Raw genomic sequence first — 14,819 nt, forward strand, 5'->3', positions numbered from 1 at the left:
ACTCTTTTTTTTTTAACTCACTGACAAATATAAAAACATTTTCATCCATTATTATTTAAAAATTTAATATAATTTATATATTTTAAATTGATGTTAACGTTTCTTAATTACCTTAAAAAGTTCTTAAGAGCTACTTTAAAATATGATATTCTATCTATCACATTTTTCAACACATTTTATTCTCAAACATAAAAATGTTGTCCATAATTTTTCTTATTTAAAAATGAAATGTAAAATATTAAAATATGTAGCTTAATTTTGTATTACTTAAAAACTGAGTGCGAAACAATAAAATATTTTTCTTAATTTTCTATTTTTTAATAATTGATTCACATACCATACAAAACAGTAATCAGAGAAAAATCTGATTTTCTATCGCAAATTTACCAAGATCTTCTTTAAAAAGCTAATGTCATTCCCACTCTGCATTGCAGTAGTTATCAAATTTAAATTTATATTTATTATTTTGTTTTACGACATTTTTTTTGGTTGGAATAAACCTAGCCAGCAGCTGGTAGCGCCGCCTCTCAATAAAGCCTTCAGGTTAGCTCAGATGTCCTGCGGTTTTGTAGCGTATACAAAACATTTATTTAATATTTGAATTTCGATAGGCGCGTACCAACGGGCGTATCCGCAACGCAGCGTCCACTCTTCATTTGCATTGTTCTTTAGAAGTTTTTCAATGCTGTTGTTGTGCTCATCGCATTATTTATAACAAACGAATGAGGGCGATGCTGAAATGAAAGTTGCCGGGTTCGCGGTCTCGGCCACATAAATCACTTGCAGGCAAACAAGCTCGCAACTTTGTTGCATATAAATTTGCATAACTTTCTTTCACTTGCTTTTCTCTAACTCGGCACTGTTTTTCTCATTGTTTTTTTTTTGCATCTTATTTTTATGTTTTACAGCAGTTGCTTTGCATTTAAAAACTTTAGCAACTTTTATAGCATTTGCAATCCAGTTGTCCAAGTTGTCGCACAAATGATGACAAGCAACAATTGCGTATGGAAATTCAGTTCTCAATTGTGCATTCAACCACATTATCAATCGACTAGAAACTTAGCGCTTTTCGGTATCATTAATTTATCACAAAGCAAATGAAACCGCGGATGTGATCGCTCTTCTCAATGATTGAAATTGGTTTATTTACAATGGTTGCACAGTGTTGCTCACATCTACTTGAATCAAACTAATATTTATAGTTGTTATTGTTTAAATACATAAAATGGTCAACGAACAACACGTTCATTACCCTAAGTCATCTTTTAAATGATTAAAAATAAATGAAACTCAATCACAGCTTGAACCACTGTCATTCAAGAATTCAAGAAGAATTTCAATATGGCTTTAACCAACGAAAATCGAAATGGATAATCAGTCGCCTGCCATGCGAGCTGTGCAAAATCCCCAGCAAATTATTTTGCATAGAGTGGTGACTGATTGGATAGTGAAATAGCGAGGCAAGTTGGAAATTGCAAGCAGTGGCTGCAACCTAATTCGTGACGCTGCATTGTGCTAAACCACATAAAAGTCGAGTGCACAAACAGCGCTAAAAGCCATTTGAAAATGCCGTTTACTTTCCCAATTGCGTGCGATGTGAATGCGAATCGATTTGCGCCATACAAATAACAATCTTAGCAATATTTAAACTAAGCTTAAATTTATATTTATAATCGATACAGAGATGTGTGTGCAAAAATGGCAGCGCGACAGTTTGGCATGCCAAACTAAAAATGTACATTAAATTTAATTAAAAATTTAAGGGGATAAAAGCTGATTATCATCGCTTCATATTTTGTTTTTGCTGCTGTTTTCATGTTTTTTCGGTTGAGCTTTTTGTGGATTATCAAATTGGGATTATTCTTTATTATCGTTTGTTATGACAGCTGCGTAATGAAATTCATAAAAATGAAACGTTTTGCGCTAAATAAAACATATAAAAGGAATATGATGCGCATATTATGCATAAATAAATGCAAATTTCGTGCGATGAGCAGAGCCAAGCACACACACATATATAAATTCAATTAGAGAGCATACACGCTAATGAATTTATGCGAAAGCGAAAGCGAGTATAAAGAGCAATTAATATGGAAACGTGTCTCGGAACTGCGCCGAGTACCACAAAAGGCGATGTTCGCACGAGTTGGCATTATCAAGAAATACAAGCGGAAATAACTACTCATTAAGCGCGATGGCCACGTAAGCTGCCAACTGCCAACTGCCAACTGCCAACTGCTCGCTGCCAACTGCCAACTGGTCAACTGGCCAACTGCAAGCAACTGCAGCAACAATAATAACAACAACAAGGACTGTAGCAGTATTCAGTGTGGCAATAGAAATCATTACAATAAAACCTAATGGCCCCCCAAAGCAACAGCCAACAGGCAGGAGCCAACTGCCAACTGCCAACTGCCGTCAGCCAACGGGCCAAGAAAAGAAAGTCATTTAGTGGCGGCTGCCAAACGAGTGTGCAGACAAATGGCAGACACGTTCCAACCATCATGCCATGCCCATCATGGACAGACAGCGAACGACCGAACGCGACTCTGTGTGGAGGCTCAGGCTCAGACAATCAAAATCCATTTGAGTCGGAAATGAGTGAAATCAACATGACACTGCCCATCCTTAGCTGCATAACTCGGGACTCCTTTGGGGTTTGGCAAATGTCAAGGCTTTGGCCATGGCTTTAAACAACAACTACTACTACTACTACTACTACTACTACTTCACTGCGCTACATGATTGAGTACAGCAACAAAAGTGTGCGCTTCATTTGGTTTTGTTCACTGCGCATTCCTCAACATCTTTGGCATGCAAGCGAAATATGTTTTGTTATTAAATTGTTGCTTGGCACGCCCACTCCTCAACTCTCCACTAGCCACACACACGCAGCTGGCGCTGCTTCTGCTGCTGCTGCTGCTGCTGCTGCTGCTGCTGCTTCAAGGAGCACAGCCTCAACACGCAACCACTACAACGCATAATAATTTCTGGCTGATAGCTTCGGCAAGCCATCGGTATCCTTTCCTATCCAACAACGCACAAGGACACTGACTTTGGCGCTGTTGCTGTTGCTTAGCGGCTTACTGCCGAGAGCATCAACTGAATTCCAAAAAGCAAAACTGGAATTTTTATTGCAAATTGTAAAATTTTTAGTAAAACACAACACACAAGGCAGAGCAACAACTACAACAACAATGCTAAGGCGTCTGGCCTGATTGTTTGGCAATGTCGACAGATTTCATTGTCACAATGCCAATGTAGTGGAAGAAACGGCCTGCCATTGAAAACTGCCATCTGCCATTGAAATCAATAATATTTGCAGCTTCAATTACTTCATGTCCAGCACTCCAAATTGAGCACTTCATTTTCAAAGTATTTACTAGATATTTTGTAGAGAAGGAGGAAATCGCCCAATACCTTTTGGTATTTAAATAATTTAGTTGGCAAAGCGTTTTAAATTGAGCAAACAAAATGTGGAAAAAACGAACTCTTTTTTTTTTTGGTTGCTTGTCGATTTGCAGAACAAAAGCCGGAAATGAATCATTGAAATGTTTCATTTCCTCAATTTGTGGGCAAAAGTCAAAAGTGAATTTACTCAAACTTGTTGTAAAGGACAAAGAAGCCATCGGAGCAGCGGGGGAAAGCCAAAAAAATATTTAAACGAAACTTCCCACTACGACGAGTACAACAATGAATTCAATATAAGCAGAGAAATCTGCATTTTTGTAATAACTCGAGAATATTTCTAGCATGTTTGAGTCGTCGAGTTGTTTGACTTCACCTTGTGATGGAGTCAGCGAAAATGTCGAGACGCATTTTGGGCTTTAGCTTCGATTTAAGCTTAAGTTGAGAGTTAAGGTCTGGCATCGACTCTCGGCACGTTCAAGTGCAGCCATTAAATAACTTTTGGTCGAGTGCGTTCAAAAATCCGTCAAAATTAAAGACGGAAAAGCTCAGAAAATCACCAAATTGTCAAAACAAGTGGAAAATCACAAATTACGGCATTACAAAACGTGGCTGGCTGGACAACGGACACGCAGAAATCAAAACGTTGGCGGCTTTTATGTTGCGCTTGTTTCTCTGGTTTCTGTTTTCTTTTTTATATTTTCCTCTTCTCATTTTATTTTTCGTGTTTCGTTTTGGTTTTCGTTTTTATTTTGATTTTTCATTTTTGTAGCTGGAGCTAAATCATAATGCTGTGTGGTATGAGCGGCATTTAAGTATGTATTGATTTACTGTCGCTGATACATCACATCACATCACGTATACGCCATCATCCCGTTCCGTCCCCTTTTAACTCGACTCGTTGTGTTGCCCTTTGCCTAACTAATCACGGACATTGCGCTCAAAACTCATTCGCTGCGGGTCGCTGCGGGCAGAGTTTTGGCAGCAGGGTAAAACTCGGTAGCTTCACTGCTTTGCTGCTTTGCTGCTTGGTTGGCAGCTCGTCAGCTATTCCACTTGAGTGGTTTTGTATACCTGGGTACCTGGTATTTGGGAAAGACTTCCGCTCCTGGGAATGGATGGGGGGGGGTTCTTATATCCTCTTACAATTTTACTTTTCCGTTTTGCCGTAATTTTGATTATTTTCCAACTACAGATAAACTTCCCCATGCGATATCGCCCTCCTTTGAGCAGAGCAGCACAGCATCCAATTAAAAATCAAGTTGACATTTGGCACTGCAAACATAAAAACCTGAAACTTGGGCAAGGGTGTGATCCGATTGCTGTCGTCTGTCAGATGAATGACGACTCGAATACTGGTTTGTCATCAGCTGGCGCATCGGCATCATCGTCATCATTAGTGTTGTCGTTGTCCTTGCGCGCAGCGCATTCATTCATTAGCACTTTTCTTGTGCATTACTTGGCAATTAATTAAACGACATGTGTTGTGCAGTAAAAGATGCTCGCAAGGCGAATACAACCAACTCAATTCTCACTCTCTCTCTCTCTCTCTGTCTCTCTTATCGAAATACACTTTGCATATGCGCATTTCATAAGGGACACTGCAGATTCCGTTCGAGTTGTTTTTATACCCGCTATCCTCAGGATAATAGGGTATTATGATTTGTGCCTCCAGGAAATGTATGTAAGAGGCAAAAGGATGCATCTTTGACCTTATAAAGTATATATATTCTTCATCAAGGTCGACAGCCGAGACGATATAGTCACGTCCGTCTGTCTGTCTGTCCGTCCGTCCATATGAACACATGCAATTTCGGAGACAATGAAAGTTAGAGATATAATTTTCGACAGCATTTGTGAAGTTTCAAATTTCAAATTTTTGCTACGCTCATTCTGCCCCCGCAAATCGACAAAAATCAAATAACAAGCGTAATTTTAAAGTAGCGATTTGGTACATACAATAAAATCAGAAATCTTTATGATTCCTGAAAATTTGATTGCGTTCATATGAAAATTTAAATACTGTATGGGCAAAAAGGCCAATGCTATCGGGTCTTCTCTGCTTTGGTCAAAAAAGCCTTTGATATAATTTTAGTATTTTTAATTTCGTGTATTTTAAAATAACACTAACTGTTTTGCTTTTTTTTATCAAAATGGGTTGCGTGTAACTCACAGTCGAGTACACTCGACCGAAGCTTTCTTACTTGTTCCAATTAAATTCAACACATATGTATGTAAGGTAGTTGGAAAGTGAGAAAGTAAGCTGATGATTACTTACTCCCAAGTGGACACTGGACAGATGACAAGTCTGCACTTGCGGTTCACTTCCCTCCTTCATTTCATTTCGCTTTAATGCGTCAGTGTTCGAATTATATCATTTTAATTTTCCCGCTCTGCATTTCATAGGATTCAAAGATAAAAATTTTCGGTTATAAAATTGAATTTTAAATGAAGATTGATTTTAGCGTTTGCCTCTTGACTTAAACATGGACACGGTCTGACAAACAGATTGGTGCGGGGCGGTGAGAACATGAAGTTGTCCAAAGGGACATTGAAAAATCTAAAACAAATGCCGCCCAATTGTAATTAGAGACAATGGAAGAGAACCCTTGGCCGGTCTTTGCGTCCTCTCCGTCGTCGACCCTTTTGCTTCTTGCTTTATCAAAATTAATTCAAAAAACAAAAAAAAAAAGAAGAATGAATAGAGAGTGCGAGAGACAGAGAACACAAATAATTAAAATTAATTATGTGGAATATATTCAATAAGTTGGAAATTATGCAAACGAGCGCAAAGTAAACGCCTCGAGATAACGCTAAGTGCAATTGCTTTAGCCCCCCTTCGACAAAAAATAAATACTTGTGGACCGAAAATAGCCGCCCCTACTTAGCATTTGATGGACACAAAACTGTGGATGGACAGATGAACCGATGGATGGATGTATTGATGGATGGATGGATGAATGAATGAACGGTTGACTGGTTAGTTGGACAAGTGGACAATGCTCGAAATATTTTCGAATTTTCGCCGCAACAACAAAGAAAGCTAGAAGCAAAAAACAGAAAAAGAATAATAGTATTACGAAAATGGGAACAGACACAGTTGCTCGTGTCGAGTTCGGGGCAAAATCTCGACACAATTTCCGGCATTTCGTATATAAACTGAAAGTACGCCCCGGACAGCGTTCAGTTCGCTCGGTTCGTTGGCCCACGTCGCGCTTTTTCTCCCTCAAAAGTAGCGCAAATTACTTAAAATAAACTCAAACAAAACTATTTGGAATAGACGCTGACAAAGTTCTTGCTCATCTTTTCGCACAATTCGCTTCGATTCGTCGTTCGCTGTTTGCAGATTATCTCAGTGCGCGAGAAAAAAAGAGAAAAGAAAACATGAAAATTCCAATCAGTATGACAATGCTTTCTCTCTAGCATTCTGTGTCTGCTTGATGTCTGTCATAATGTTGACTCACCATGTTTCCGCATCTGGAGATGGATCATGCAAGGAACTAAGTAAGCAAAACCAAAAAGCAACCAGCAACCGAATGCAATCATCCAATTAAAATCGAAAAATGATAGAAATATCCGCAATTATTTCAATCAAATGGGTCACAAAGTGCTTTGATCAAATAAATGTGGCAAAATGAAATAATATGCTAAAGACAGGTTTATGTTTTTAGGTTTTTGTGAATGCATTCATTCAGAAATATACATTGATTTTGCAGTTTGCAACAGCAAACATTTGGCCAAAAGCTCTTCACTCGTCCATTTAGCTAGCCACTGCCAAAAAATATTTCCGCCAGCCGTATTTTGCCATTTTTCTATAGAATTATTTGCATATAAACATAGCTAGAGATTTTTATTTTACTTTTTTTTTTGGTTTCATGTCAAAATTGTATGCGTAATGCGCTCATTCAAATTTTAATTGCAACAAATGAGGGCACTCGACGGAGTGCACAACAAATAATAATAATGCCGGTCCGGATTTATGGGCACTTCTAGGAATCGATTAATCAATTAATTGCTCAATTATACAGCAAACGTTTCGCTTGGTCCATTTTTCAGACAACGTCAACTGCTATGTGGGCCGTAACGAGGGCAACTATTGCAACAGGAAGGACCAGACGAAGGCTCTCACCCGTTGGTATTACGATAAGGGCTCCTGTCGTCCCTTCTCCTATCGTGGCTGCAATGGCAATCGGAATCGCTTCTGCACGCAGGAAAGCTGTGAAACACGCTGTGGAAAGAAATAAACTCACACACACAGAGAGAGAAATGCACACTCACATCGATTCACAACAAGTTTCACATCTCTACATCTGAGTTTCACATCCACTTAGTTGATAAGTTTGTATGTACACAAGTCTAGTCTAAGTACTGAAAGCAAATAGAAAGAGGAAGCCGCCGCAAGTGTTTCTCACCTTTGATCGAATCAATAGTCGCTAAATGCCGACCAAAATAGACAGTCGAGTGCTGTAAGCTGGCAACAACAACAACATCGGCAACGACAATCGAATATGCAGCACAGCACTTGGCTTGGTCCGAAAAATGTGCAAACTGTCAGTGTGCTGACGCCTCGTGTATCAAATAACGCGATGACATGCCCCATGACAGTGTCGCCAATGGCCAGTTGACTTTGATTTTGATGCCCATGTCGATGTCGTTGTCGATGCCGATGTGTGGATGTGTGGATGTGTAGATACGAATGCTGACTCTTAGGCTCTTGCCTAGAGTGTGGGCTTTTAGTGCTGACGCACTGCGAGACAATGCTGGATGGGAGAAACAACAGCAACAACAACGAGAACAAAAGCAGCATCAGCCAGACGGGACGTTTCGCTGCAAATGTCAGGGACACATCAAAGGCCTGTCTATCGTATCTGTTTGCCTGCTAGCCATTTCGGGCGGTGATCATTTTACGGCTAATTAAAATAGTTAAAGCGAAAGTAATTGAAATTATATTCACCTCCTGCCTCCGTCTCGAATAGTAAATACCCTATCGAGACTTAAGTGCGTCGGTCGGCGTTTTGTTTGATTGCTCGCTCAACGCAAACAAACTGCCAATCAAAGGCATAACGTGGCATCGCCCATGACACGCCGTTGACGGCAGCGCATTAATCTGTTTAAATGACAGCAAACATACACACACACACACAGACACACCCCGAAGAGTGCGAGCATCCAAAAGTGGCCACATAAAAAGCCACCCCACACATATGTGGGTGCAAACAACGAGAAAGAGAAAGTGTGTACGTGGACGTGGCCTTTAATTGCACCTGCTACGCACAGAAAAGATTCGCACGGCGAAATTGATTGGCAGTGGAAAGTTTTGACAGTCTTTGGCAATTTGCGCAAAATTAGTTTATTCTAATTGGAAATTCTAAACGCACAATTCGCATACGTTTTGCGCTGTGTGTGGAAAGTGGGTAAAGGACACACGTGGCGTATGCGTGATAATTGAAAATGCAGCTCCATAGAACACATCCGCATACATATAATACAAATTATTATCTGACTAGCTGACAGGGCTCATAATCGCTATACCATAATCGACGCCTGGTCATAAATAATTCGCCGCGTCAGCAGGCGGAACAAAGAAGGCGCGACCGAAAGAAGGAAACAACAAAAAATCTGTGGCATAAAAATTGAAAGCAGCAAATCTTGGCGAGCAACAAATGCGTGTAATTTGATTATTTATCACAATTTTTACATTTAACGACTCAATTGAGTTTTATGTGCCCATCGCGAAAAACACAACAAAAGCAAAGGCAGCAAGAGAGAGAAAGACAGAGATAGAGATAGAGAGAGAGTGAGGCGCACATCAGATAAGCACAGTTTGTGGGCATCATTTGCAAAGAAAGTTCACCAAGTATACGGCCTAAATGTATCTCCTACTCCCGTCGAGTTGAATATTTGTGTGCGTGCTTTTACTTCGATATGCCAAAGGTCAGTCAATTGTAGAAGGGAAGGGAAAGGGAGGAAAGCATTTGTCAAAAAGCTCTTAGTGTCGACCTGCGGCGAACGTCATATACTGCACTCCATAAAAATGACGCCGTACTCTTGGTCAATCAAAAAAGTTTTCATGTTGATGAGCCACATCATGACGAGGGCGATTGTGAGTATGAGCGGAGCTGAGGCTCAGCTATATGGGCTGTCCAGATTTCCGACTTTGGACCAAAAACAGCAATATTTCTGTGGGCACTCATCCAGTATCCTGCCAGGCCTTTGACAAAGCGCACAAAAGTGTGCTATGCAAAACGATTTGCTCAAATGAAAAATGAAAATGTATTTGTGGCTAGATGCCGTTGCCCTGGAATTTTAGTCTAAAGGGTATGCAGGTGTAAAGAATATAAGCTGCAAGACTATATAGTAGAATGTATTAACAGGGTATCTCTTAGTCATGCGAGTCTATTGAATTTCGCTTGAACGAAAATGTGCCGCAGGTCGTGTTAAAGCCATGCACCCCATTTTACTCCAAAGGATTGCATGAAACGACAAAATTGCTTTTGTTGCCACACACGTGCAAGGATTCACTGAAAGGCAGAGCATGTGTATGTGCGCGTGTGAGTGTGCGTGTGTGTGAGTGTGAGTGTGGTGTGCATTCCCTTTAGCCCAACGCCCATATGTGTTCATATAAATTTTGTGTTTATTCGGGTGCATTTCCACTGCGACGCACACTCAGCCGCAGCCACAGCCACCGCCACAGCCACCGCCACAGCCGCAGTCACAGTCGCTCACGTTGAGTGGCCAGGCGACCTTGCACACACACACATGCACGCAACACAGCCTGCATTGGTCCAAACATGCAACTTGGCAGCAGGGCTTGGTTGTTGTGTGTGTGTGTGTCTGTGCCCCACTGGCTTTGGGCTTCATTTATGTGGATCAAATAATGTTAGTTTCTCTCTTTCCCAAGCCGGTTAACCGTACAGCATTTGAGTGCACCATCCTTACTCCCTCCCTCCCTGGCAACAATTTAACTGAAACTATTTTTCCGTTTAAATAATTTTAAGATGCTTCGTTTTGTGGATGAGCCTTAGTTATGTCACTGGGATTTCTGTTTGATTTTGAATGTTTTTTTTTTGTGAGTCGAATTGAATTAAAATTCCTGCGACAAGTTTTCATAAAGAGCGAGAGTGGGAGAGTCGAGGGTCAAAAGTTGTCACGAAATTTATTGCCATCGTCCTGGCGCTGGGCGATTTAAAAAAGTTTGTCTTACCAAATGTTTGCCACAGAGCTCTGTGGAGCTCAGCTCAGTTCAGGCAAAGCCAAAGCCAAACACGGTCATGGCCAAGACGTCACCCCTTTGGCCAATTTCATTTCTTCTTTGTATTTTCACACAAATTGGTTTCTCTTTCTGCTTGATTTCATGCACAAACTGAAGTACTGTTATTCCAGGTGCCACATCCCACACACACACAAACACACACACATACATTGAGTTGAGAGCCACTCACACATGGTAAGCACTGCGGCTCTGAAAACCACTTGACTTGTTATCTGCACTTAGCTGATCAGCCGAGCAGCCAACTTACGCTTGTTGCCACTCAAGCTCACACATCCCACACACACTATAGTGTATATATATTTGCTAGCTGATATTGCGATTTTTCGATATTTCCACCTAGATGGTCCATCGGTGCGTATACGTAACAACATAGACAACAGCATGACAGCATGTAAAGAAAAAAAAGGTGCAACACACTTTACTTTCGGAGGCAGCAACATTGCAATGCATGGCACAGACATTGTCTCTCTATCTCTCTCTCTCTCTCTCTCTTTCATTCTGGTGTTACGCATCTCTTTGCAGAGCTTACATCGAGAGTCACTGCAAGGCTGTGTTGTAATGGAAGTGCCACAACTCGAGGCAAGTCTTGAGTTGAGTCGAGAGCACAGTCGAGTGGATTTATACGTTTATGTATGTTGATGCTGTTAGTTTGTTGTCGCTTGTTGCATACAAATAAATTAAAATACATATTTATGGCGCACACACACACACAGAGGCATCGAGTCGGATATTAAATTAAATATAAACCTACATCGAATAACATCAACATGCTATTTCTATTTAAATTTCGAATCGGGCGAACATTGCTGCACGTACGAGATAAAAAATATATACACACAAACAGTCACACACACACATTCGCATAAAAGGTGTACGTGTGCAGCTGCCAAGGGAGATGCTGTTGTGGGCGTGGCAGGCAAACATGCTGCAGTCAGTGCTGGACGCAGACGAAGACGGAAGCGGGCGTGTTTATATATGAATGAGTGAATGAAGGGCTGATGATGCGTGTATGTGTGTGTATGAGTGTGAGTGTGTCGCATGTCTATACGTGTGAGTTAGTGTCAAGTCAGGGACATTTAGTAATTCCACAGGCATATCAAGGACAACGTACTCATAAATACCAAAGACAAATGCCGCACAGCAACAGCAGCAGCAACAACTGCAATCTTGTCTCTGTCACACGCCTTCGCAAGCATCTGTCTCTCGCTCGCTCTTCGTCTGTCTGTCTGTCTGTCATTCTGTGTTTGTATGTATGGAATTTTTAACTTCATTATCGAGGCTGATGCTACCATTTGCCGCTACGCATCGCTGCTCATCTATGTCCTCGCCTTTGCCGCCTGATCTCGTCCTTGTTGTGCGCCCGCCCATTGTCTCTCGCTTTCTCTATCTCTCTGGGCGCATTTCTGCTGAACATCTCTTTGGCAGCGCCACCATCCGCCACCAACAAGCGAGAGGCAATGGCATGCATACCTAATGCCTAGCGATGTGCACGCTGGAGACGACAGCTTCTCATCGAGCCGCCCACTTGAGCCACTGAGCCATCGAGCCATCATTGTCTCCAGCTCGTGTCAGTCACTCAGTCAGTCCGTCAGTCAGTCGGGATATCAAGAGAATCGACTGAATCAGTCAGTGGGAATTTAGCTCATTTTGGCACCAGTTTAAAGTTCATTTAATTTGCCATTTGGCCGATTACAAGCTTTAAAAGAATTGCTTGTTCCATTGTGTTGTGCTTAGCCATAAATTCAGTTTGCCGCCTGTCCGCCAATGTTGTGTTATTTATTCGACTTAAGCACGTTGCGCCGCGTGGCATTTGGTACTCGGTCTTGGCTCTTGGTCACAACCTTTAAATGACATGCCACGCCTCGCTCTCTCCCACTTGTACAAGCAGTTCAAGCTGTCAGCATTCATGCGTTCAAAAAGGCGACCGGCTCAGGCGTCACCAAAAACTGAAACAGCACGCGATTTATAGCGCACCTAAACGAAAGTTTTGCATTATTGTAAAGCCGACGAAGAAGAACCCCAAAAAATGTTGTAGAGCCAAGAATTTCGAGCACGTTCGCTACGCCAACTGAAAATTTATAGAGCCTATTTATTTAGTATGCGTATGTCAATGCCAAGCGACTGAGATGCTGAGACTGAGACTGAGACTGGGAACTGATGCGCCAATAACAACAATACCAATCCAATAACGGCAAATGCTTCGCGGATATGTGATCTTTTTGTGGATGGCTGCTCTGTTAAAAGTGAAATTTAATTAATTATATACCGCTGCTGCTGTTGCTGTTGCCGTTGCTGCTATTGCCTCTGGATGCTGTGCGCCGCAGCGTATGCAATGATTTATTGCTGCCAGCCTAGCATAGCAGATGAAAGTATGAGCGGGGGAGGGGGAAAGTAAGGGAAACGGAGCAGGAATTGCGGTGGCTAGCAGTGAATCTCTCGCTATTTGGTCTGTTTTCCCAGCTACGCTTTCGCTGGCTTTCTTTGTGCAATTTTGATGGGCAGCCTCAAAAGCGCAACATGAGAATTTATTTCACGCGCATTTGTCTTGCCCATGACACTCACTCGCCCTCACATGCACTCACACTCGTACTCACACTCACACTGGCACTCACTGCGCTAGCTCATTCATATGGCACATTATTAATAGTTCTGGCGGTGCTGGCAATATCCTGTCAAATTAATTTCAATTTAATTAAATTTTTCTCTGCTTCATTTCGTTTCGTTTTTGTTGTGTTTTTTTTTTTTAGCTAAGCAAAATAAATGAAAATTTCTGTCAAATAAATGTTAAAAAATTGACTCATTGTGGCGCGTTCGATGGAGAAACGAAAGGCACAAAAATTGCTGGCAAATGTTACACACACTCACTCGAGACTTTTGCGTTGTTGTGCGTATAGCGAAAGGCAAGCGATAGCGAAGCAAGTAAAAAGGAATCACAGCTGCAGAAATATTTGCAAGCATTTGTTTCTCACCCCGAACGCGACGCTGTGTGTGTGTTTTTCTGTATACAGCGAATGTTGAAAATTCTCACGCTTGGCACTAAAGTCATTTTTCGCAGCAATGCTGCTGCGTCGCTCGCTTCAAGCCATTTGCCATTGAAATAGTTGAACCCCGTGCTTGCTCTTGTCGTTGTTGTAGTTGTAGTTGTAGTTGAAGCCCTGAAATGGTGCTTCGAAAATGCGCTCATTTATCAAAATGTCAGTTGTTGTATAACTATTAATGCCAGCATATCCATACCTTCCCCTCCCCTTCTGCATCGCTCCCCACCCACTCGCTTGGCACGCACGTGTCGGCAGTGTAAAGTTTGAGGCCAAACTTAGAAAACGTCAAATGCGTTTTAACTAATTTCAAGCAATTCATTTTCATTTTCGCATGCATCTTGCTGCTGCCAAGTGTCGTGTTTCGAAATTAATGCGAAATGCATTAGCATTAGCTCTTATAAATGAACGTTGGCAGTGTTTAATGATGGCAAATACTCACAGCAGCATATCCGCATACGTATATTGTATCGTGCATGTGTGCATAAATGAATAAGTTGCCTGCATCCGGAGTCAACAGTGCGTATGAGTGATGTCTCATCTGCCACATTGCCACACTACTCTATCTGCCTCTCTCTCTCTGTCTCTCGGTCATTTTCTTTGTCTTTCTCATTCTCTTGCGAGAGTAAGTGCTATGATTTATTAAGTAAACATTCCATAATCGATGAAAAATCAGTGTCAACTTTAACCACAGCAAATAAATCTGGCCACCTTTAAGCGCATTGCGTGGTTAATAGACTGCATGGCAAACGCAAATGAAATATTCTTTCTCATATATGTATGTACGCATGCACATGTGTTTAATGTGGTCGTAACGGGGTCGTCGAGTTGCCGTCAGATCTGACACTGTCTGGCATTTCATTGGTTCGCAACAAATGGTGCGTCAAGTGTTGAGTTCTTAGAAATGCGTCACGATTTCATACCTTGCATAAAATAAATTAAATTAATAAAAATGATAAAATATATAAAGTGAATAAAATATATACAAAAAACAAAATAAATTAAACAAGTAACAAACTAAAACAAATAAAATAAACACAAAAAATATAAAATGAAATAAATAACCAAAGTCAAACAATAAAATAAATAAACTAAATAAAATG

General features: G+C 41.0%; 1 protein-coding gene across 1 annotated transcript; it reads left to right on the forward strand.

The window, feature by feature from the left end:
* Positions 1–6,587: 6,587 nt before the first annotated feature.
* On the forward strand, positions 6,588–8,075 carry LOC132787166 (isoinhibitor K). The gene is made up of 2 exons (XM_060794083.1): positions 6,588–6,912; positions 7,465–8,075. The coding sequence occupies exons 1-2, from the start codon at positions 6,849–6,851 to the stop codon at positions 7,650–7,652; spliced, it is 252 nt and encodes an 83-aa protein (XP_060650066.1). The 5' UTR covers positions 6,588–6,848; the 3' UTR covers positions 7,653–8,075.
* Positions 8,076–14,819: the final 6,744 nt, after the last annotated feature.

Source organism: Drosophila nasuta, chromosome 2R (assembly GCF_023558535.2).
Source record: "Drosophila nasuta strain 15112-1781.00 chromosome 2R, ASM2355853v1, whole genome shotgun sequence".
Classification (NCBI taxonomy): domain Eukaryota; kingdom Metazoa; phylum Arthropoda; class Insecta; order Diptera; family Drosophilidae; genus Drosophila; species Drosophila nasuta.

Coding starts and splice junctions, on each gene's coding strand:
- LOC132787166 (XM_060794083.1), top strand. CDS start 6,849: ATGTCTGTCATAATGTTGACTCACCATGTTTCCGCATCTGGAGATGGA. Junction 6,913..7,464: donor TGGATCATGCAAGGAACTAA/GTAAGCAAAACC, acceptor TCCATTTTTCAG/ACAACGTCAACTGCTATGTG.